This window comes from Mastigoproctus giganteus, chromosome 7 (genome assembly GCF_048544385.1).
Source record: "Mastigoproctus giganteus isolate SK-2022 chromosome 7, ASM4854438v1, whole genome shotgun sequence".
NCBI lineage: Eukaryota > Metazoa > Arthropoda > Arachnida > Uropygi > Thelyphonidae > Mastigoproctus > Mastigoproctus giganteus.
In genome coordinates this window covers 208364670-208390687 of record NC_143581.1, presented here as the reverse complement: position 1 = coordinate 208390687, position 26018 = coordinate 208364670, and the positions used below count along the sequence as shown (strand labels likewise).

Here is a 26018-nt window from a genome sequence, read left to right as displayed (position 1 = left end):
TGAGAGAAAGATGAGTGTGAGTGGGGGAAAAAATATATATATAAATAAAACTTGGGAAAAAAATTATAAAATATAAGAAAAAATTATAAAAAAAATGAATGCAAGTAGAGTGAGAATGCAGATTATGAATAAAGTAAATGTGTGTCTCTCCCACCCCCTTCGCCTGGTGGGTTCCCGCTGCCAGCTAACATATCCCACCCCCAGAGTGGGATGGGCAGCTTGACCTTCTTACCGGATTCGGCACCACATGGACATGACAACTATCACCGATAAAGACATACTGCGGCTTTGCTGCCGATACACCATTTGACGATCTGAACTGGGTACTCTAACCCGGTTCCCTTTAAAACCCCATCCCAAGGCAGGGGAGGGAGGGAGGAGACAGGTCTCTGTCTCCTCCCCCCATACTTCGCCTGGTGGACTCGTCTCCACTGACCTCTTTGGGGATGCCTACTCTATCGTCTCTATTCTTCTATCTGTTTTCTCCCCAGTCTTTAGTCTCCCCCTCTCTCACTAAACCAAATTCCGCCAAATTCTAATCACTGTCTAAATTCTACCGGTTTCATGTAAATCTCTAAGACAACTAACACTCTTTTATCTAGCGTATAGCCTCACATGTCTAAATTTAATATCAAAATTTTGCCCAACCTATGAGGACTTTTAACACATCTCTCTAGCGTTCAACCCCAACCAGCGATTTCCTAACAGCAGTCCCATTAAGCATTAATGTCAAACGCGTAAATTTTTTTTTTTTTAGGTCCTAGCCACTGAAATCCCAGGAAACTAGGTGGCAGGACCTTCCAGAGCAACTTGTGATACTGGACACACCCGGCTAGCCTCCACGTGGCGAGGTATGGGCAACGTCGGGCCCCGCTGGCGTCGGGCCCCCTGGCGGCCAATAAGTCGGACAAACGATGGGCACAACACATCACACTGCACAGACATGCCCACACTTTCAAGTCTCTGGCTGACAGTGTACTGTCCTCGATACAGCGGAGATGGGAGAAATCCCAGGTGCCGTCTGACACGAACATACCTTATGTTCGAATCACCATGAAAACATGTTTATGGTAAGGAAACGTTGCATGCTTTATGGTTTGGGAGAAAATTATTTTAAAATACATTCTATAATTAATTGGAAATATTGGACATTAATTAGACAAGGAAGAAGAGGGATAATAGCGCCACCTTATGAATAATTTCATTGACTGAAGATATAACTACTTTTGCGAATTTAATGAATAATATCTGTTTATATACATAGACCACCTCTGGAAACCAAGCAAAAACCAGTTGTAATCAGCCTTCTGCACTAAGCGGGACTCTGCTATAGTCACCTTTCTTCTTCAAGAGCATCTTGTGAGATGCATTATGACTCTTTCTATGATTAAAGCCAGCCCCTTTCAAAATCGGCCATGTGGTAGGCAATGGAATACCACCACATTATCTGATTCCACAGAGACCATAACAAAACCAACTCCAAAAACTGCTGTTAAAGGAAGACCTGCAACTAGGTGGAAGGATGGGATCAGTGAACTTTTGGGCGTGACATTTTGCGATACCGCTAGTATAGCACATGATCGATGCAGTTGGAGGAATTTGTTGGTGGCCACAACAACTCCTCATGGAACTATGCGACTGGAGGAAGAAGAAGAGTAATCTTTACTTTTATTGGTTGATTTTTTTCTTAATAAAAAACCCAAGCATGAGAAGTATTAAAACCTATAGTACTTAGTACCCAGCATGGGTTGAAGGTTGAGAAGATAAAAGAATATACTTGACGTTGACATTAGACTTGAATTTCTGTATATCGTAATTTTCAGGAAATACGTATGAAGGGAGGTTGTTCCAAAAAATGGAAGTTGAAGGAATAAATGAGGAAGAATAAAAATTGGTTCTGTGAGTTTAAAGTTGGACAGTAAAAGGATGCTATGCTGACTAGTTGCAGCACGTGTGCTAAGTGGTTTGGAAGAGAGCTGGAATTATAGAAGCCAATTCAGAAGAACAGTGCCGATGGAAGTATCTATAGAAAAGGCATGCAGCAGAAACAGAACGTCAATGAGACATTGTTAGGGATGAGTCATTAATTAACATAACTAGCCTCTTTTGAATGGAATGTAGAAGCCTGAGAGAGGATTTGGAGGCACCGCCCAAGTGTGGAACAATATTGCATGGTAGGGCATATTTGTACAAGATCCAGGTGTGTTTGTTTTAATTGCGGTCTCCAGGGTTTCTGAAAAGGCAAAAAGCCAAGGCCAGCAAGTGTGAAGTGTGTGTATGTAGGTGTGTAAGTATGTATGGTGTTGTGTTGAGTGCCGTCACCTGGCGACTTCGCAGCAAGGAGGCAGGGGGGACAAATGGCCCCCTGCCCCATGACTCCAAACCTTGACCACGAGGAGGCGCGCCAGGGACAACTTCATTACCAGAGACACTTAGCATTAGCATTAGTAGAGGCATTTGATGCAAGAAAGCAAGCTTATGCAGCATCAGCCAAAAAAAATAAATAAATAAAAAATAAAAATAAATAATAATAAATAAATAAAAAATAACCACTTCCACTTCACCCCTCTGTTCGTTCGAAATACCTGTCCAGCTGAGCCTTAAACTTATTTAGGCTATCAACTTCCACGACAAGGGATGGAAATCTATTCCACCAACCAACCACCCGCTGGCTAAAGGCAAATTTCCTCACGTTTATCCTACATCTCTCTTTTCTCAATTTGAATTTATGCCCTCTCAGGTGATTATTCTGAGCAAGAGGAAGAATCCCATGAGCATTGAGCATGCTCAAACCATTCAAGTCTTTATACACCTCTATCAGATCACCTAGCTGGTGCCTACTCCCCAGACACTGTAATTTGCAAAACTTAAGCCTTTCTTCGTAAGAGCACCCCTTTGTTCCATTCACTAATCTTGTTGCCCTTCTCTGTACTCGTTCCAGCATCTCTACATCCTTCTTGAAATGAGGCCTCCAGACCTGTATACAGTACTCTAGGTGTGGGCTGACCATTGCCTTATACAAGGGAATAATCACCTCCTTATCCCTGCTAGAAAAACTCCTATACATCATCGACAATACACCATGAGCTACTCTTGCAGCCCGTCTGCACTGCTCAGAAAACTTCATATCTGCCTGCAAAACCACCCCCAGGTCCCTTTCATTCTCTACCACTGTCAGTGTAGTACCACAGAGTTGATACGTTGCTCTGGGGTTGCTGTTTCCCATATGCAGTACTTTACATTTGTCAATGTTAAACTTTATTTGCCACCTCTCAGCCCATCTGCTCAACCTTTCGAGATCCTGTTGCAGTAGCATAGTGTCAGTAGTATCCTTGACAACCCTGCCAACCTTCGTATCATCTGCAAACTTGGACATTAAGCTTGATATACCATCATCAATATCATTTATAAATACATAAAACAATAATGGACCCAATACTGAACCCTGAGGGACTCCACTCATAACATTAGTCCACGATGAGCAGTGTCCATTGATTACCACTCTCTGTCTTCTCCCCCTCAACCACCCCTTTATCCATAGCAGCAATTTGGCTCCAATGCCACACTGCTCCAATTTGTGCAGCAGTCTTCCATGTGCAACAGTATCAAAAGCCTTTCTAAGATCCAAGTATATAATATCAAAGTTATTCCCTGCATCCAGTTCTTTTGTGACTGCATCATAGTATCCAATCAAATTGGTCAGGCACGACTTCCCCTTAACAAACCCCATGGTGTGTCTGAGCTATAACTGAAGTCTTGTCTAGATGATCCTGCAGTACTTCTTTAACCAGTGCCTCCATTAATTTTCCAGGAACAGAAGTTAAACTAACAGGTCTATAATTACTTGTGCCAGCCTTTGATCCTCCTTTGTGAATTGGGGTCACATTTGCACATCTCCCGTCCATGGGTACTTCCCCTGAGTCCAAGGAAGCTCTCATAATTATGGCTAAGGGTTTGCTTACTTCCTTTGCTGCCTCCTTTAATATAACTGGATAGATCACATCCACCCCAGGTGCCTTTCTTGTGTTTATCTTCAACAATTTCTCCTCCACTTTACTCTCAGTTATTACAAGATTCTCTAGCTTACTGCTAGAGTTGAATACACCTCTGGCATTCCCCTCGCTGAATAACTCCTCATGTGTGAATGTCGATGCAAAATATTCATTCAGTTTGTTAGCTACCTGAGCAGGATCATCAACAGTTGACCCATCGATATCAAGTGGACCAATCTGATTCATCCCCTTCCTTCTAGAGTTTACATAAGTAAAGAACTCTTTGCTGTGTTTCTTTGCATCCCTTGCCAAAGATTTCTCGTAATTTGCCTTCTCCTGCCTAACCTCCTTTGTAGCTTGGTTACAGATCAACTTGTATCTATCATAGGCTTCTGTGTCACTTGTTAATTTGTATGTATCCCATGCATTTTTCTTCTCTGCCATATGTCTCATTAGTTCATCTGACATCCACTTAGGCCTAAACCTTGAACAATATTTCTTAGTTGGTATGTAAAGCCTAGTAGCTTCCAAGATAAGTTCTTTGAATGCTTCCCATTTTGAATTTGCTGTTGGTAACATCATCAGTTGGTCCCACTGTATAGAATTTAAATACTGTCTCAGTCCATCGTAGTCGCCTTTACGAACGCAATAACCCTTCCCTTTACCCCTAATGGTAGTTACCTCTTTGAGTAAATCCCACTTCAGCACACTGTGATCACTGCCACCGAGTGGTTCATTTACCTGCAGATTCTTAATGCATGAAGAATCACTACTGATAATCAAATCAAGAGTATTACTCCCTCTAGTTGCCTCCCTAACATGCTGATGTAGAAAACAATCATCCAATAAATCCACAAAAGCCTTGCTAGTGTGTGAGTGACCAGCCCCCAAATTCCAGTCAATATCTGGGAAATTAAAATCCCCCATTATAAGACTCTGATTTACTGGCCCACTCTATTTCCCCGTACAGTTTCTTATTATACTCATCAGAGTCATTAGGCCTATAGCACACTCCTACTCTCAATTTTGATCTCCCAATGCTTATGTCACACCAAACTGACTCGACACTGCACTGTCCAGCAATGTCGACAGGCTTCACTTCCTTGGATTTTATGTATTTTTTAACTAATAGCATAACCCCTCCTCCCTTCCTATCCTGTCTATCCTGTAGACATTGTACTCCCCAAATTCCAGTTCTGCATTCCTTATATCTGTGTGACACCACGTCTCTGAAATCCCCACAATATCTGCCTTTGATGTTTTGGGTATATCAGACAAGCCTGGTAGCCCCAAGGTGTTTAGGAAAAGGAAGTGGAGATGAGAATGAGAAGCATGGGGATTGGAAGGAAAGGGAAGGGAAAGTTGGATAGAAATAAGGGGAGGAAAAATAGACATCCTCTGAAATAGAAGAGAAAAGTTTACAATAGTAAAAAGAAATAGTGTATAGTGAACTATATTCTATTACATTTAAACTCTAATCTAAAGATACTTAGACATATTTGAACAGAGCTGGAAAGCTAGCAACAAACAGTATCAATGAAAATTATATACAAGTCTACAGCCTGTAAACAGGAAGTAACATTAACAGCCCAATGTCTTCAAAAGAAAAATATTCACAATAAATATCAACAGCAAGAAAACATTAGTGTTTTCGACACTATCTTCTAGAACGAAGTTTCCTGAAAGTCAATACCTTTTTGGTCTTGTACATAGTCATTAAAATTCGATACATATAATGTATATTATTAACAGGACTTATTTTCCTTGTGTTTATGAGAGGTTAATACCTCTCATAAACACAAGATTTAAATTGCCAACAACAGTTCTTACGAACAACTTATAATAAAAGACTCAGTGAAACTCAGAGCCAAGAAACCCTTATAAACTCTTCGGTGTAACACCCCATTAAGGATTAACATTTACAATGCATTTTCGTCTCCTAAACGCACTATCAGCAAAATCAGAGAAATACAAGAAATTCTTCCTTGTTTCCACCAACCGTGAAAAATCAGCGGAACTACATTATACATTTGTCACAATCTGTAGCTGATTTCTAACATCTGAATAGTGGTTATATTCTAGGATTAAATGATCGACCGTCTCAACAGCTCCACAAGGGCAGAGAAGCGATGCGGTTTTAAAGTGCATTTAATTTGGAGTTTATACTCCCGTGACCTGTAATAATAAATGTGACATTTAAGCCAGGACAAAACCATTTTAACTGCTTAGTGTATTCAAAGACATTAGGAATAAAACTATATGTAACCCTGCCCAAAAGAGAGGCATTCCATTCCAATTGCCAGTTTCTCATAAACTCAGATCTTAATCTAGCAACATCCTCCTTTTCAGATAAATCGATGTCCAATGTATAGTTACCAATATTAGCTGGGGGATCCCTTCTTCAGTGATATAATAGATACTGTAGTATTATTTCATAGTAAATAGGTATTCGGCGATTCAGAACCTGCAGAGCAACAGCAGAAACAGTTCTACACGCTCTGGAGGTGGCAAGAAGGAAAAAACGCTGAGATAGGATAAGATATTTTTTCACCATGCTATTAACCACCCTAAAGCCCCATGCACCTGCTGCCCTTTCCAGGGGCGGCAGGTGCATGGGGCTTTAGGGTGGTTACCAAAAAAAAAGTTTATGATCAAAAATTACTCTCAAGATATTTGTATGTTCTTTCTAGTTTGATACTTTGATTATATTAAGTTTAACAACAGGCGGTCTGTTTAGATTTAAGTTGCCCTTGAGCTGTTTCGTTTTGGGAATCGAAATAACTAGTTTGTGCACATTGCACCATTAATTAAGGTCATCCGAGATGTTATTTGATTTTTGCTCTAGCTCTAATCTTGAGTTTTCCATAATCAAAAGGGCCAGGTCATCAAGGACCACGTTCCAACATATTGGATCAAGTACGGATCCTTGAGGGCAGCCACGAGTAACCGGTCTCGTGACCGAGCAAATGCCCCAGGGCGGATTTTTACAGAGTGAACAGCTGTTTGGAAGGAAAGTAACGCTGAGAGCGAAAGTGAAAACAGTTTTGAAGCGAACTTCTTTAGGCGCGCCCCACGCAGTTTTCACATGGGAGTAACTTGCATCCGTTGATTGAAAAAAATTGCAACGAAAATGCGGCACGAAATGATTCATCGCCGAAGACTAATAGCGTTGTAAAGCGTATAGAGCACGTATACGTGCAATGCCACCGCCGAAACCACCTCCACTAAGCACAAAGGAGAGATATGTAATAAACTTGTAAAATATTAAACCATTGTAACATTTGAAATAATAAACGTTTACAAAGATTCTAAAGAAGTTTTACTTAACTTCCGCAATGTGTGCTCGGCGCGCACACAATTTTAGTTTAGATGCAGAGGAAGCGATATTTGTGATGTGCTTATGACAAGAGAGATTAGAAGTCAGGTAGCTCCCAATAGATATATGATCTTGCCTAGAAATCTGAGAGTCATCGAAGATAAGCATAGGAACAACAGAAGAATCCTTTTTGCGAGATATAAGACAGGACTGAGTTTTAGAAGGACTGAAATCAACTAAGTTATCTTTGTTCCACTGGAGAATTACGCGGAGATCAGCATTTAAGGAATTGGTAGTGGATATTCGAGAAGTTGAAGTTGTTTATGTAGGCCTGCAGGGCAAGATTTCTCACACTGGAAGGTGGAATGCAATGTGGATTCCATATCGTAGGCGCTTTTTTTTCATATAGATTTAGGAACTCTATAGTCACGTAGTTGGACCAAACGGAACAACGTTCTCTCTCTCTCTCTCTCTCTCTCTCTCGAGAGAGAGAGAGAGAGAGAGATCTGACAGTGGTGGATTTCCCCTGCATTGGTTTAACGAATTTCAGTAGGAAATCACCCAGGAAAAATACTGTGTATAGACTACAAGAAGAGCTTTCACACGACATCGCAAAATATCCATAGAAGGATTCTGGGGAGAAAGGGGGATTTTTACGTGATTCTCAAAACAGTGTGAGCCCAATTTTTATTTTTAATTCGCGTCCTCTTGGGTAATAATACAAAGCTAATGGACTAATAGTATAATGGCTGTAGCATGTGCTGTGTTTCAAAGCAACTGCTTATTATGCCGTTGGTGTTAAGTTTCCAGGAGAAAAAGAAACGGTGCTACCCTGATTAGCATACTTTTCTCTCAAGTAACTTGGCCATGGTGTGAATAAATGCAGAAAAATTCCTGTCTAGACGGTAGGCATTTCCACTCGGAGTGGAAGAATGGCTTACACGCGTGCTGCTGATTTCAAAAGAGATTACAATTAATGCAATAGTACCAGAGGCAGCGAGTTGTCAAGGGTCCTATATAACTGAAACTCGACCATGAAAATACGCAGATATAGTAATTTTATTGCAAACTAATTGTAATATAATGGATATACGTGGTCGCTAAAAATACATCTGATATATGTAAGTTAATTTCTGCGGTAATAAATACCGAAGAAATATCTGGGGGAGTGACATTCCCATCACTTGTGGCCTTGTCCTGCGTTTTTTGTTTGGCAAGCGATGCTTTTATATATATATGTGTAAATATATCAAGAAATGAATACTAATTACCTTGTACGATTAAGGTCATGAAGCCCATTTGGGAAGCTTTAATGAAATTAATTTTTTCCCCCTTTGCGACTGCTGTTTATCAGTGTAGTTGTAGTACAGTAAACATCTTCCGTTGTTCCATTTCCCTAAAATAAGACTAAGCAAGAGATTAATATTCCGTTTATAAACTGGTTAGTAGTTCATAGCTGCGATCGTCACGGGTTCAACTGGGCATGATGCTACAAATATATCGTTAGCACTTTAGGGTAGTTGGTGCTTTACTCGAGTGAATGGTTAACCGAGTGGTCAGGAGCGCGAATGCAGTAGCACACGCTCTTTGAGTGTGTACCGGGGTTCAAGCCCGTGACTGCTAAATACGATAAACGTTTGTATTGATTGATTTATTGTCAACTCCACTGACCTGGTGGTCCTGCCGGAGTAGAGAGAAATCTTTATTGCGACACAGATAGTGATGTACATGGGGTTAACAATGTAATGTAAAGACAAAGTTGCCTGAATAAACCAAAAAATTAAGAGTACAATAATAATGAATAAGTTAAATAAAGTATTAGAAAAATAGGAAGTGAATTTGATATACTAAACATTAAGTGAGGGTACAGAATTAGTTACAAAATACATAAAATAAGAATGTACTGTGCATCGAATAGCGTAATTATGTACATCGAATTGAGTAAGAGAATACATCGGGACTCAGGTTATAATATTGGTGGACTTGGCCACCCACTACGGAGTATTCTTTTTCTATAATGTCGATCCTGACTAAACTTGTTTAAATGGACATCTAGATCTTGGACGCATGATAACATCTGCTGAGGAAGGAACCGGCCCGACAGGTGAAGGCGTGTTTGAAGAGGGAATAGCTGTGGACTTGCTCGCAGAAATCTTTATTGCAACACTGAGATAGTGATGTACATGGGGGTTAACAATGTAATGTAAAGACAGTTGCCTGAATAAACCAAAAAATTAAGAGTACAATAATAATGACTCCTCTATGCATAGTTATCCCAGCAGGAGGGAGATGAGCCAGTCATGAGTTTGATTGTAATGACGATTCTTCTTTCATCAATGAGCCACGCGAGCCTTGGGAGGTCGAGTATGTTGGCCATAGCGGTGGTTCGGAGCTGGGGAGGTAGGCTGAGCTTGTGGCAAGCCCATTTCAGAATCTAATACTCTGAGGAGAACACTGTTTTGGTGGTAGAGGGAGATGTGGATGTACAGATCTCTGCAGCATAGAGAAGTGGGGGATAAACAATTATTGAAATACATTTGTATATCCGACAGTGGTGGATTTGTCTGTCATATGTTGGCTGAACAGAAGCTTTGGGTCGAATCTGATCCCTAGGTCAGTGTGATTTTGAACAAGCGGGATAGAAGCTCCTGCAAAAATTGTGGAAGCAGTCTCAGTGATACAGACAGAATTGCCTGCTCGAGCAGAGTTTAACCACCAGAAATCCAAAGCGATCAAATCGTACCTTGACAGGACCATACGTACTGGGAGAATTAAATTTTATTAAATTACTGTATTAGGGTTACCCGTAAATGAAATTACATTAACCGGTATTCGTGTCTGTAAATTGCGTGTGTTCTCTGGTCGATTTACCTGTTTTGCTGGACGAAAAAACCTCAGTTTCTGAGGGAAAAAACCTTGCTATCTACGCTTGAGACCGACTAACTCAGCCACGGAGTGAAAAAAGCCCACTAAAGTTCCTCCCGTCATCGACGGGATTCGAACCCGGGCCTTTTCCACCCGGTGTGGGGAGGACGGTGGCGGTACCACTGTGCTACACAAGCAGACTACGTACTGGGAGAGTTCCATATAAGGATACTCCTTCAGGTTCCCCCCCCCCCACAACGTGATCCCCAAAGCTGGCTTGATTACATCACCAGGTTTACCGCCATTGTCAACCAAGATGATTAGCTCCGGTTACTAACATCTGGCACCAACTTTGATCCGCCGACCACCATATTTATATCAAGACAACAGCTGATTACTGCCATAAACTGCTACTACTGGACCTGATGGAATCCGCAATTTATGCATAAAAGCCAAAGTCTTTGCACCCTACAAGTTCTATTACATTTTTAACTCAGTGCTCTCAAACCACTGCTTCCAATGAAAGGAACAGTCAAGCCAAATTCGAACTACATCACAAGTGAAATCCGCACTATTGGCGGATCTCAAACTCATCCTGCCTGTTGAAGCTGCTAAAAAAATACTGCTGCCGATCATGTAAACAAGAACATCGCATAACTTGCTATTCGGACTGTGAAGACTATCTATCCTCTTTGGTACTTCATGAGCGTTACCACTTGTTAATTATGTCAGTGAAGGTTCTACATTTCTCGTGTAGAAACCAACCAAATGTAGTCGTTCGGCGCATTTCTAGCAACCCCAAGAAATTAGGAAGGATAATGGGTTATATTGTTTGGGACAGGAAATCTTCTGTGGGAGAAAGATACGCTTGAAATTTGACATTGTTTTGTTTCATTCTTCAGTAGATGCTCTTTATTATAATGTGTATAATATTCGTTTAGACTTGATGATCTTGAGTGCAGGAGCACTACACAGTTGTGCATTCTAGTAGAAAGAATATGTCGATATTAATAAGAGGGGAGAAGTATATTGGTATTGGATGTCATGCAGTTGGTGACACTTTAATAATGCACTAAGGATTACTCACCTTTATTCGTTAAGGTGACTGTGTAATAAATGCAGTAATATTATGCAACTCCCACGTGATAGGTGTACAGTTTCCTCCCGGTGTTGCCTTTCCATATCGTATATGAAGCGCAGTTTTCATGCTATCTCTCCTGTTGTTTTGTTTCCGGAGTTAAACGATTAGCACGTGAACACTGCCGCCTTCTTCAGGCCTTCACAATGACATGTAAACATCAAGTGACGTAACTATAGCGTCAGATCAAAGTTATGACCCAGTAAAACGTCAGCGTGAAAGTACTGACCCCTACAACTGGTTTGAGGTCAACTGATACAACACTAAATAAACCTGATAACAGAGTGAAAAGCCCCGGCAACAGTTCATGTTACGAGGGGGGTTATCTGTGCACTTGTAGTCGACGAGATCGGTAAACAGCTGAGGGGGGATGGGTGTAGGTATATAAACTAAGGAAGAAAGAGTCGAGAATACACGACTTCAAGCATCTCGGGAAGGTCTGTTTTCATAACGTTTCTTCTGCAGTATTACAAGATTATTGACAGAAAATAGGTAAGAATTTGTCTGTTAATATTTTTTCATAGATTTTTTTAAATCCGTCTTCGAGTTGCTTAAGATACATTTATTATTATTATTTTTTAACATTTCACATTTTCGTACGGCAGTTCTACCTCTTGTCAGATGCGTGCAGCGGCATATCTTGGAACCCAGGGATATGCATAGTTTTGAGGAACCTCTGCCTTTTGTTATAACCATTTAACAATTGTTTTGGGCCTAAGTGCTTCGCATTCAGCGCACCCATTCCCACCTTTTGTGCACTTTTGATTGGTGTGGAAGATTAAAAAGAACTGGTTATATCAAAACTATAACTGTGGTAAGAAACAATTGGAACACATAATATTGCTGCTTAAAATTGGGGTTTCCTTGATTTGCTGATCGCTAATTTTGTGCTTCACTACGTTCGTAGTTAAGTGCAAAAAATGGCAAAGAAGTGACAGATGTTTTATGGCATAACGTTATAAGGGAAAAAGTCTTATTTTTGCAACTTTTTTGTGGTGGAAATTTTGCTAGAGGAATTAATATGAAATGAAATATTAAATGGTCTGTAGCTGCGGCTCTTTCATTGCCTAATTACGCTTACGATAACCTCGTCGTATTTCCGCGTTCAATCCATAACTGAACTTATTTGCGTCATTGCGCATTTTAGATTTGGAAGTAAGTTTCTCTTGAGAATGTCTAATTGCGCAGCATTAATAGCAGTGAACATAAATTGCGCTGCATTTTTCAAAAGCAATAGTTTAATTTTCGGAAATTGTTTCATTTCCACCCTCAGTGTGACCGGAATGTCTAGTCTCTCAGAGTATGGATAGTAAAATGAGTGTGAAAGTGAAAAGTGCTGCTAGAACCAGAGTACAAATTTCAACTAAGGGGTAAGAATTGTAGATTGAATCAGAAAGTTTCCCTTTAGCCAATAAGTTGTTAATCATTGGAATGTTTCCTGTATAGATAATTGAAGTCGATGGGCAGGGGTGCTGAGAGGGAGGTAAGGAAGCAGGCAGTTCAGCTTCCCTATACCCGGAATTGAATATGGGTGAAAGGGCGCCTGGTACGGCTGCTTGCCTTAGGGCACTCGACGCCGCTGGCGTATAGAAATTCAGACTCAAGCTTTCTTGAAACTTGTAACTTACCATATTAAATTTTCTTTCTGCATCATAAACCACAAGTCATATTTCCGAAATGGCTAATGAGGCGTACAATTTTAACGATTTTTTTTTTTTTTTTTTATTATCAATTTTGTAAGATGCAGGTTTCTGTATTCCTAGTCAAGGTCCACAGTTGAAACCAAACTTTAAATATCCATTCTGTTGATTAAAAATGTTTTGCAATTAATGCCTATTTTAATTAAATGAAAGAAAAGTAGTTCCTGAAAATAGTCTTTAATCATTTAAAGTTTATTGCTTGTTTAACTCTGCTCAAAAGAAATTATATATTGATCTAAATATTTGTTTTGTATTGTCTGCTTATAATTTTTATTTATTTGTTTTCTTAGATTTATTATTTGGCAGTTATGGTTATAACAGGAAGCATGGATTTGGTGTATGAGACTAGTGTAACAGCTATTGAGACTCTACAGCAGAGGTAGGTTGAATTGCTACTTACTGTCTTGGTGGGATGATACTTATATTTGAAAAGTATTCTGTATGAGTGAAATTTTTTTTCTTGCTACAATCTTGTAGTTCTTTTCTCTCCCCCATCCTACCCAGTACTTAGTAAACTAAATTACTCCATTATGGAATAGCAAATTTGTAGCTTATCAATACAAGCAAGCAATATGCTACCCTAAAAAAGCTTTAAATTTCCAGATGAGCCCTGGATACTGCTATATCCATCCGTATTTCTACTCTTAATTCAGCATGGATGTTTCCCTTTAATTCTTGAACATTTACCATGTTGTTCATTTTTACTAATTTCTCAGTGTCTCATTTTCCTTCTTTTTAACTGATTCAGAATGAGAAATATATTCGATATTAAAATATTTCAGATATTCTAGTTTAAAGTGTAAATAGTTTAAATATGTAAAAAAATTTATTCATTTTTTTTTTTAAAACAGGTTTCAGCAGCAAAGTGACATCTTCTTCATGATTTCTAATGTATTTGATCCCAGATATGCATTTCTCTTCTATTCTCCACTGGTGTTTGCTCTTGATTGGAGTATTGGGAAGAAGGTGATGTGGGTGACAATAATTGCTGAGTGGTCCAATCAAGTATTAAAATGGTAAGTTTTTTTTTTTTCTCTTAAAAAAAACTTGTTAGTGTGTGTGGGGGGGGAATTGATCCTAATGGTTTTTTTTAGTGTGATATAGTTATACATTAGTTATCTAACTGTATAGTTAGTTATTTTATTTGAGACAATTTAGTTTAACATTGAGGTGACAGTTAATATTGGCTAATTATATAATTTTAATATTGACAACTTTAAAATATTATTTTTATCTCCAGAATTTAACTGAACTCTTCTCAGTTTTAAGTTCCTAGTAAAGAGCTTTGTTAAATAAGCTAGCATAGATGGAACTATAATAACTGGGACAGGGTCTGATTAGTCCTTGCACTAACAAAGTTATATTGTTACATTCTCTATTTCACTTGCTTTTCCTAATATCGGTTATAGTAATAAAGGCATGTGATGTTAAATGCTTGTCCAGTTCCTCCTTGAATTTATTTAAGCTATCAACTTCCACAATGACATATGGAAGTTTGTTCCAGCAATTAACCACCCAACAGTTAAGGCAGTGAGTCCAGTTATCCTTAGTCTGCTCAGTCTTAATCCATTCTTCAACTGTGCTGTTTGTGAAGATAAATCTAAAGTAACATAATTACAAGTTTCTCATCATATTTAAAGTAATTATCAGTTAAGCAAAAGTTTGTCATATAGTGAATACTGTTCTATTGCTGTTTACCTAAAGCAGTGAAGAAATCTAGTAACAAATTTCCCCCCTTAAAACCTACTTATTAATCAACAATACAGATGTCATTAGTGCCGGTCTTTAAGAATCTTCTTGCTTACCTTGTCTATATGGAAAGTTGGATCCTTGCAAATTATTTGATAGTATGAATGCTTTTTTTTTTTTAGTAACCTCTGACTTGAAATATTCTGCTTCTTCAATTGGGTGACAGTTACTTCCCTAGCATTCACTAGATGTTGCAGTTAATTTATCATCCCATTTCTGAAGTAATGATGGAATATTTTAAAGTTTTCTTCTTTATCTTTCTACATATTGATTCCAAATCTGTCATCTGTAGTTTCTTTAATATCTAAAGAACTAAGAATGTTTTTCCATGCAGTGTTTCTTTTGAGCAAGCCGTTAGCCTGTAAAAAAATTCTATTATCTGTTCTGCTTAAAAATTGCAATTAGGTTTAGGACAACCCCCCCCTCCCCCCAATTTGTATCTGTAACTTCTTTTCTTCTGAACATTTAGAGTATATGCAGCAGTGAACCACTTTACTTAAGGTTTGACTCTGTAAATTTCACTTCTTCCTTTTACACCCTCTACTTGTATTCTTTGAAATAACACCTATGTATTACCTTTTAAAAAAAAAATTATATCCTGCAAATCCAATATTTAAGATGTTTCCTTTAGGCTAATTGCAATACTATTTATTTAACTACTCTAATTCTGTGATTATCATAAAAAGGGGGGGGGAGAGAAAGTAATGAGATGCTCAGATTTATTAATAATCCATAAACAGCTTATTTAATTATAAGGATATTTTCTTCTTTTATAGGATGTTACATGGAGAACGTCCTTATTGGTGGGTGCATGAAACTCAAGTATACAACCGTACTGGTGTCAACACTCCTGCCATCCAGCAATACTTTCTGACATGTGAGACAGGACCCGGTAGGTTTTTGATAACAATTAATAGCCTTATAATGAAATTGTGCATGCATATTGTGAAACTTAATTTCTTTACACTTTTTTTAAAGTTTCTTAGTTTATGTGGTCAATATCAAACTGTGGCACGTTGCAGCTTATATTTTTACTCACCTGTTTAGGAAAAAGACTTTTTTTTTTTTTAAATCAGGACTGTAGGTAGGCAAAAGCTTAGGGATTTTCTTCCCACACATATATGCAAACTGACTTCTTGTGATACTAGTAGCTTGTGCACAATTGTTGGGCAACGACAACATAATTGCTAATAATGTTATTAGAGCGTGATGCCTTCTCAGTAGTCTTGCACACTGGATCTTAATGGTTTAATTTCCCTTCATACTGGATGAGCAATTGGTCTCAAATGATTATGTAATAGTTCTGTAATATGGCTTATGTACTAATCTTAATTGCTGTTTGTTGGCTCTCAGGTTTATTTAATAAGGGATTTAAACTCCATATTTACTAACCTTGCTGGAATGAAGTGCAGTAAAATTTAATTATGTTAAAAAAATTACAGTTTATAATTTTTCCATATAACTTAATCTTTTAGTGGTAGTTTTTTATTCTTAAACTATATTAAGTATAATTTAAGCAAATAATAAAAGTACAGGGTTGTTAAAATTAAAGAATCCCTATGTAGAAGGCTCTGGAGCGAGTTCTAAGGCTCGTACTGAAGAGAAATTTGGACAACAGATACAATAAAGAATGCGCTCGCCATTTGGGGGGGGGGAGTTAAATTTGTCACTGTATGGTATCTAACTATCTTAGTTACAGTTATGCAAATAACACAAGTTATTTGCATAATTGTAAGTTATTGTCACAGCACCACTACTCAGCTCTACTGTATAAAAGCAAAGCAGTCTCTTCAAAATCATACAGTAGATGTTTGCTTGCACTACAGCAGCAATGCCAACAACATTTCAGGAAAAGGTGCTATTAGTGAAGCTGTACTACCAGAACAGCAACAATGCAGCTATCAGAGGATTCTGGCTTCAGAAGCGCATACGGCGTGAACCTATGACTGTTTGTGCTGTCTGCAAAATGATTACGAAATTTGAAGTGACAGGACATCTTGGTGTTCAACCAGGTAGAGGTTGAAAACGAGTGGACTCCTCTCGTATTGAAGATGTAGCTATGGCTGTCGTGGATTTATCAAGTCGATCTCCATGTGATAGTGCAGGTGTGCCAGCTGTTTCTCGTGAAGTGGACATGCCGTATTCCACTGTAAGGTTAGTAATGCATCAGGTGTTACAGATATTCATTTCACATGCACACTTCAGTTTCTGGCACAAATGACAGTGGATATCACTTGGCCATGGAACATCCTTTGGAGTGATGAAGCCTACTTCTGCTTAAATGGACAAGTGAATATGCACAACTGTTGCATTTGGGCAACAGAAAACCCTTGAGTTATCCAAGGGGTACCATTGCATTCTCCAAAAGTGACATTGTGGTGTGGATTTGTGGCCACGTTCATGATTGGGTCACACTTTTTTGAACAGGTGGGGTTTTTTGAAGAACCTGGTGTATTGGGAAGGATGTCAAACTCTGACAGATCTGAAGGACAGCATTAGACGTCATGTCCTGGCTATTCCAGTTGACATGTTACGTTCTGCTGTAGAAAATGGTGTTCTTCGAATGGAAACTGTTGTTGACCAAAATGGAGGACACATTGAACAATTGTAGCTCTGTTCAAGTGATTTGTATTGCCACAGTGCCATATAATGACATTTTTTTTTTTTTCCCCCAATAAATGGTGAGTGCCTTCTTTATTGTACATGTTATCCAAATTTCTCTTCAATATGAGCCTTAGAACTTGTTTCAGAGCCTTCTATATAGGGATACTTTAATTTTAACAACCCTGTATATTATTTCTACTTTATGCTGTGGCATCACTAGTAATTCAAGCTCATGACAAGTACAATTACTAATTAAATTATCTCTCCCACTGCATGCATACACACAGTTGTCAGCTTTACTTACACTAGACATAGGGCTTCCCCTCCCTAAATTTTTAATATTCATTAAAAATTAGATAAGAAGTTAAATTATCAAAATTTAACTTCATTTGCAATGTAATGTGTAAGGAACTGAATTCTTTAACATTGTCTACTGCTCAATTTTATATATGGCATTCATTGTCAGATTTCTTTTTACAGGAAGTCCTTCAGGACATGCTATGGTATCAGCAGCTTTATGGTATGTGATGATTGAAGCATTCCTTCAGAAGTCAGGCACTCAGAAATCAGCAAGGTAAGGATATACTTCTCTCCCTTTGTCCAACTATAACAATATCTCTTGCAGAAATTCCTTCACAACAAAATAAATTGTTTTAAAGATATATCCAAAAACAAAACTAAATATAGACATAAAATTAATAGATGGTATCATGTTTATTTTGATACAGGTAATAGAGGCATGTGATGAAAGAAAGCAAGTGTATGAGCTTATGTAGCATCAACCAAAAAAAACATTTCCCTCTAAAAGTTTGTCCAGTTCCTCCTTTAATTTATTTAAGCTATCCACTTCCGCAACGACAGATGCAAGTTTTGTTCCAGCAATTAACCACCTGCTGGCCAAAGCTAAATTTCCGCATATCTATTGTACAACTGTCTTTCCTCAATTTGACTTTGTCTCCTTAAGTTTGTAATCTGAGCAAGCGGAAGAATCCAATCATAATTCAGTGCTCAACCCAGTCAAGGCCTTATAACCTTAATCAGATCACCTCGCAGGTGCCTAGGCTCCAGCTGTTGCAATTTGCAAGAGCTTAAGCCTCTCTTGGTAAGAGGCCCCCTTCATCCCCCTCACCAATCTTGTTGCCCTTCTCTGTACATGCTCAACCAAATCTACATCCTTCCTAAAATGAGGCCTCCAGCCCTGTATGCAGTACTCAAGACATGGTCTGACCTGCCTTATACAAAAGGATAATGACCTTTTTCCCTACTAGCAAAATTCCTGTATATCATTGACAAAACCCCATGACCTACTCTGACAGCTTGTCTGCATTGCTCAGAAAACTTCATATCTGACTGTACAATTACTCCCAGGTCTTTCATTTTTTACCAGCCTAAGCCTAGTACCACATAGTTGGTACATTCCTCTGGGGTTACTTCTATCCATATGCTGTACTTGGCATTTGTCAATGTTAAACTTCAGTTGCCACTTCTCAGCTCACCTGCCCAAATTTTCTAGATCCTGTTGCAGTAGCACACTGCCATTAATAACCCTGCCAACCTTTGTAACTAAGCCTGATATACCTTTCTCAATATCACTGATAAATATACAAAACAACAGTGGACTGAACACTGGGGGACTCCACTAATAACATTAGTCCACAAAGAGCAGTGTCCATTGATTACCACTCTGTCTTCTCCCACTCAACCACCCTTTTATCCATTGTAGCAACTTACCCTTAATACCATTCTGCCCCAATTTTTACAGTATATATATCACTATACCTCAGTAGTCTTCCATGCACAAGTGTGAAAAGCTTTCCTAAAATCCAAGTATATGTTATCAAAATTATTTTTTGCTGTGTCTGAATTATTGCTGCAGTCTGGCCTAGATGATCCTGCACCGACTCCTTTATTTTCCCCGGAACAGAATTAAACTAACTGGTCTGTAATTATTCGTATCACCCTTTGTGAATTGGGGATATATTTGCACATCTCCAGTCCGTAGGGATGCTCTCATAATTATGGCCAAGGGTTTGCTTAGTTTCTTTGCCACCTTCTTTAATATAACGGAATAGATTCCATCCACCCCAGGTGCCTTTTTTATGTTTAACTTCAACACTTTCTCCTCCACTTTGCTGTTATTACAAAATCATTAAGCATCCTGTTAGTTTGATAAACTTCTGGCATTTTCCTCCCTTAATAACTCGTGTAAATACAAAATAATCATTCAGTTCGTTAGCTATCTGAGCAGGATCATCAACCATTGCTATCAAGTGGACCAATCTGATTCAAAGATAATGCTGCCCTGCATTATATTTTTGTTTTTACTATCTGAGGACAATTGTCTCTCCAGTGTGCATATGTCCAAAAGGGCCTTTGATTTTTTTAATGAATTTTTTTTAAATTATTATTAGCCATATGGCGCAAGGAAGCCTGAGGCTTATGCTGCACCAGCCAAAAAAAAAAAAAAAAAAATTTTGCATTGCCGAGAGAGAAGAATGATGATATCCAGCTCAGGACCCTGGGTTTGCCAAGCTTTGACAAACCCAGGGTCCTGAGCTGGATATCATCTTTCTTGGCGATTCCCTTCTACTTCTGACTCTCACTCTCTCAGGGTAATGTAGAATTTTTTTTTGACTGGTGCAGCATAAGCCTCAGGCTTCCTTGCACCATATGGCTAATAATAATAATAAAAAAAAATGAATCTGCTTTGGTTATTTATTTAGTAAATTGAGGTTGATTTATGGATAATAGTCACTTATAACGTGATCATAAGCTGCAGTTTTGTTACTGGAGAGATAATAGGATCCTTATACAGAAAATTACAATGTAGCATAGCATCCATTTTTTCAAGCAAAATTGAGTTGCAAAGATGTTAAAGGATAAGACTAGGTAAAACTACAATACTTAAATTTGTTACTATTATTGTTCATTTTTATAGAAAATGCTTAAAAATGGGATAAAAAAAAAAAACACCCCACCTGTGAAGGTCTGAGATGGGAGGGGATCAGTACAATAGAAATGAAGTGAAGCAAGCTCTAGTTGTCCTTTAAATTATTTTTTTTTTACTCCAGCATAACCACGTCAGGAGTTTAAAAACTCTGACAAGGATATTATCCCTATTTAGCCACAGTCAACTCAAATCATGTACTACTGCACTTCATATTGACCATTTGCTAAGTGTTATGCTGTTCTCAAATTGTGAGGAATGCACAATTTGAAGTATTTACTAGTGGGCTTAATTTTGAGGTATTAAATATGTAATGGACAAATTCATTTTCTTTAAAATAATACCTGAATATAATTTTTTTCCCTCCTAGTAAAAGCATGCTTTCTTCTATGTGTTGGATGATATACACGATGATCTTGGTTACAGTTAGTCTTTCCCGTGTCTACATTGCTGCTCACTTCCCTCATCAGTGTCTCCTTGGAATGATGATTGGTAAGTAAATATTTATTGGCATTCTACTCTTCTGACTCCTATCCGACATGTCTTGAAGCTTTAGGCCTAATTGGATGTGTGGAGCTAGTTCTTCCCTCCCTCTTTTCCTTACTGATATAAATTTATATCTAAAGAAATTCAGTGCCCCCCCCCCATAGTAGGATTAGCTTTTTTTTTTTTTTTTTTTTAATGAGCTGAACTGTTTGTTTAATCACTACTTTTCAAAATATTTGCAATGACAATGTGAAAATGCTTAGTAACTGCACTTTGTGTAGCTATCAAGTTGCTGCAACTAATTCCAGAATTTTAAGAGTAAAACAAGAGTTTAACTGCAGTAAGAAACCATAATAAAGGAATTCAAATGTGGCACTCTAAGGATGTTGTGCAGCAATTGGTTATATACTAAGTCAGAAAGGTTAATAACTGAGTGACTTGGGTAATACTCATCCCCAGACACCACATATAGCATCTTTTGAAGTTTTGTGAAATAACTTTTTTTTTTTAGTAGAACCCAGTTGTGCATTTTTTTTTTTTTTTTTTTTTTATATTATGGCATAGAAGCTAACTTGTCATCACTTCCAGTCACACTTCAAATATATACAAATGACTTATATATTTCACTTCCAAATATACAGGTATGGGAAATCCACTAATGCAAGGGATCCTTAGACCTGTGTAATTGCATAGTCAATCCTCAACCTTAAGATGCTTTGATCTTGGAACATTCTTTGGATTATAGGGACCATGCCACTCATAGCTGACTGGACCAAAATGGCATTTGATGCTTCAAGGTTAGTTTTCACAGCAAGTAATAGTAATAACATGACTTGCAATGAATACTACAGTGTAGTGTAATAAGACTTTGCAGGGAAACCAGTACAGTAATTTTCTTATAACCCAGCAGTTCTGGGCCTCATGGCCTACCTACAAATTATCTGTTCGGTTAGTTGCCAGTTCAAGATCAGCAGCAGTTGTTCTGTTTACCTTCCTCAATACTTTATGTACAGGCTTACTTGAATAGTTTTTAAAACTTGTTAGTTGAAACTATGTAAAAAAACAGCACTATCCCTCCATTCAGAAATGTGAAAAAACTAATGCCTGATGACACAGGCTGTTCAAAATATTGCTGTAATTTGTTAGAATGCATGTGATTTTGATAGTTACAATCAACTTGCACTGTTTCATGTTTTGATTGCTAAATAATTGTCAGCTCATTTGTACAAACTAATTTACTTCTGTGTTATTCAATAAATTATTTTAAATATGTAACAGTTGTTTTTTCCCATTCCTTATGTGAATAAGAGAATTTTATTTGAATACATTTTCTAAATTGAACCAATTTTATTTACAGGATGTGGAGTAGCAGTAGTCATGCAGAAGATAAATATAAATAACCTGAAGCTAAAACACTACATACTAGCAACAGTAGCTCTCTTTGCCAGTGCCATGTCTACATATTTTGTCCTGCGAGCCATGGGAATGAATCCAATGTGGTCTGTAGATAGAGCTATGAAATGGTGTGCAAAGCAAGAATACATTCATTTGGATACTACCCCATTCTTTTCTATGATGCGTTACTGTGGATTTACTCTTGGAATGGGTCTAGGTTTGAGCTCTGTTTTTTTCAAGCAGGCAACACAACTGAAGTTTACACAGACGATGAAGATTGCTGCTGTCATTTTATCTGTGGGTTTGGCTAAACTGTCTGAATGGATTGTCCTACCTAGACCAAACATGATTGTGTTCTATGCACTGGCATTTCTGCTGAATGTTCTGTTGTCATATTTGATGATTGCAGTAGTGCCATATGTTGTAATGAAAATGTCCACAAAAAAGACAAAACAATGCTAGTGAGACCTTGCCATGTGTATAAATGTAGGTGGTCACGTTTTAGTGACCAGCACACAAACAGTAATAGCAACTTATTTTCAGTGTAAATAGGTTTCTTATGAACTGAGTTGCAAATGTATATGTACTGTGTATATTCTGTACATAGAATGTAAATAGTGTAAATTCTGTGTTTAAACTAGTCATGTTCACAATGTAAATAATTTGTTACTACGTTAAATAAAGCTTTTCAGTTTTGAAACTAATGGTTCTGTTAACTATATCAGCCCCTTTCTCTTAACAAGTAATGTTAATTTGAACCCCTTACAGACAGGATGTTTAGTTCTTGCCTGTCTGTAACTTAGACCGTAATTACATTAGAATTAGTGAAAATTGTCCAAAGGTAATAGAGGAATCCATCAGTAGAAAAACTTCCCTTTGTTGTGAGTTAGCCATTGTTGATTTTTTTATTTTATACCTACCTACAAAACTGAGCTGTCACACTATAGATTATCACATTATACCTACAACTATGAAAAGTTGTCATAGTATAATTCATTAACTGATAAATCCCTGTCCAAAATCTGTCTAGTACAAATGGCTAATATTTAATATTCCTAAGTTGTGTGCATATGATCAATCAAGAGACCATTTGAACAGAGACCATTTGAGCCGTGACATATGACGAAAGGTAACAAACCAAGATTGAAATTAAATGGAAATTGTTTAAAGAAAGCACAATTTGCATTTTTATTAATAATGGATCTGTATTCTTTGTTGGGTGATGACTGGTCTGCAAAGAGATCAGGGTTATTGACAGTACAGATCACTATCTGTACTGTCACATTTTACCATTCTATCCAGGTTTGAAGTTTACTTAAGTTTCAGAAATAGGGTGGTGGACCATTCCAATAAAATCTTAGATGTTATACTGTGGTATAATTTTTCTGTGATTTGTTTCACCTATGGAGTTAATCTTATGTAAAATGGCATGCAAGAAGGGCAAAAATTAACTTCAACAGTGGCTTTCATCAGGGAGGTGTAAAACTGAAGTTTCCAGGCTCAGTTGCACAATAGTGTGGTACAAGTTTCCATTTCCCTCAACTGGGCTCCTTCCTTTGGATTGCATCCTTTACATACTAATGATGTCTAGGTGAAGGGTTATTAATAGTATATAGTTTAAATTCATAATGAATTATGCCATTATAGTAAAAGCATAATTCTAGCATAACTTTCAGCCTCTCAGTTGAATTATTTTCTTCCTAGATGTGGAGGCATCTATTCAATGCCTATTCAGATGACTGGAATTAATCATATACAGTAGATAACACATTTCTTTTTCTTGAATTCAGCCTTTTCCTTAAACTGTTTCCACTTGATCTCTGTTAAAAACCAGGGTGCAAAACAGATGTTTCAACTTGAGAGGTTGTCTTCAATTCCTATTTGATGATTAGTCTGTAATGATTCTAGTGTAGGAGACAAGTTCATCTGTTGGAATTCATGGTTTCCTACAACTTTTATCATATTCAGTGATACTGCATCATCACTGAAGTGCTTGTGGCATTGAAATATCCTACCTCTTGATAATGCTCCATATGCTTCAGCAATCATTTCCACATGCTAAGGGTGATTTCTTCAGTCAAAAGAAAAATTTTTTTAGATATTTGTCAAAAATGACATCTTTTAAAAAAGAGAATCAGATACAAAATTACTTGCCATCAAACAGATAAAAGACCTTTTATGCATACCTAACCGAAATGATACTCACTCAAAATAAAAAAAAAATTCTACACACGCTTAATTCAGTCCTTTAATTCAGTCCTGCAACCTTTTGATCCTAACATACACTACTTAGGACACACCACCACTGGAAAGTAATGGTTAATTCCAGTTCTATGATGGATGGAATTGCACCACTACTTAAAAGATATAAAAAGGCATGCACAGATGGCAGAAAATTGGCAAAGGACTAAAGGACTTAGATCTCTTCATCTTAGTGTTAGTAGGTTGTCATATAGCAGAAGTGTTGGAATGAAAGACAAAGGTAACATTCACCCCAAGCTGGGTAGACATTATCAATGAACCCCAGAACCCATCAGCAATTGAACCATTGTGAGAGGAAAATTCAGAGGTGCCCTTAATGAGCTAATTCAAGAAACAGTTGAAGTGTTTTTTTAGGTACATCAGTGACTTAGACCATATTGCACTACTGTGTAATTATACACACGCCTTCAGCACAAATCACTTCAAAGATTCAACTAGACCCCTTCAATGGTTTATATCAATATTAGGCCATTCTGAAAATTTAAATCTGGTGGCATGGCTGGCCAATTTAATTGCTCTACCGTTCCTTTGTATCAGTTTAAAACAGAGCCCCTGTGAACTGGACAGCTGTCCACTTGTAAGTCAGGAATCAAAACCATGACTATCCCTCAGCTGAAGGCAACAACCTCATTATCCAAATATTCTGGATAGCCAGATCGATTCAGCCTTGTTGGTGTTTCAAGTAGGGTATCCACCATTTCATAATAGTTAAAGTTGTTAAAACATCCCCAAAGCATCTTTGACCCATCAACAGCTTGTACAACAGTAGCAAACATTCTGCAAGAAATTTCTCATTACTTTTCTTGTGAACAGTGTCCAACATCATTTTGAGTATAGGCAAAATTAGAATTTGTCAGGCTACATTACCACTTTCCTATCATCAGTCCAATTTTGATTCCTTTTAGCCTATATCAGCCAGGCTTTTTTTTTTTTTTTTTGCACAACTGTTAATGTTCATTTTGGAGAACCCTATTCCAGATAACCATGTCATGTAATTCTCTTTATATTCTCTCAGAAATCAGCTAATGAGGTCCTTGGTTAGCTGTTTGCAGCCATTCTTGTCTTGTTTAAAAAAAAATTTTTTTTTTTAATCAGAAGGTCATTATTACTTAGCACAAACTTTCAACCACAATTCTGCTACTACTGATTTCTTGTGATTTTGACTCACCACACTATTCCTTAAAATACTACTGTTCTTTGTGAAAATTCAGCTATACTTCTTTTAATTTACACCTGCCAAATGCTATCATTCATTTTTGCTGCTTACATCTTTTCCACACCCCATCTGGTGGAAAATCAAACTTGGTTAACCCTTCACTCAAATTTCAGTGCTGTAAGCAAACAAGCATAGAAATCAAATCTGTTATATGCCCTCAATACTAAAAGTGAATGTTTTTCTCACTGGATGCATGTCTGCAATTAAGTGTGGAACCAACAATCAATAAAACATGTTAATGAATGGGTTACAACCATTGCACATCTCCCAAGCTGCAGATATCTGCCAGTATTGCAAATTGCCACATATCCTTGTTGCAGAGAATGGAGCCATTCACAATGAGAGATA

General features: G+C 37.8%; 2 protein-coding genes across 3 annotated transcripts in view; one reads left to right on the top strand and one right to left on the bottom strand.

Annotated features, from left to right (window-relative positions):
• The first annotated feature begins 11575 nt into the window (after positions 1-11575).
• Positions 11576-22751, top strand: G6P (Glucose-6-Phosphatase). Of its 2 annotated transcripts, none has more exons than XM_090377394.1 (7): positions 11576-11803; positions 13302-13390; positions 13863-14027; positions 15537-15652; positions 17845-17938; positions 20682-20803; positions 22155-22751. In XM_090377394.1, the coding sequence occupies exons 2-7, from the start codon at positions 13320-13322 to the stop codon at positions 22652-22654; spliced, it is 1068 nt and encodes a 355-aa protein (XP_090233520.1). In that variant the 5' UTR covers positions 11576-11803; positions 13302-13319; the 3' UTR covers positions 22655-22751. The 2 variants fall into 2 exon arrangements, with proteins under 2 accessions (XP_090233520.1, XP_090233521.1); XM_090377395.1 differs by lacking the exon at positions 11576-11803 and adding an exon at positions 12584-12681.
• Positions 17868-26018, bottom strand: part of LOC150083628 (protein lifeguard 1-like) — a 144950-nt gene continuing 136799 nt past the window's right edge. The window contains exon 11 of the mRNA XM_090377398.1: positions 17868-17995. Coding sequence (XP_090233524.1) covers positions 17969-17995 — 27 coding nt within the window. The 3' untranslated portion in view covers positions 17868-17968. The remainder of the gene's footprint in view (positions 17996-26018) is intronic.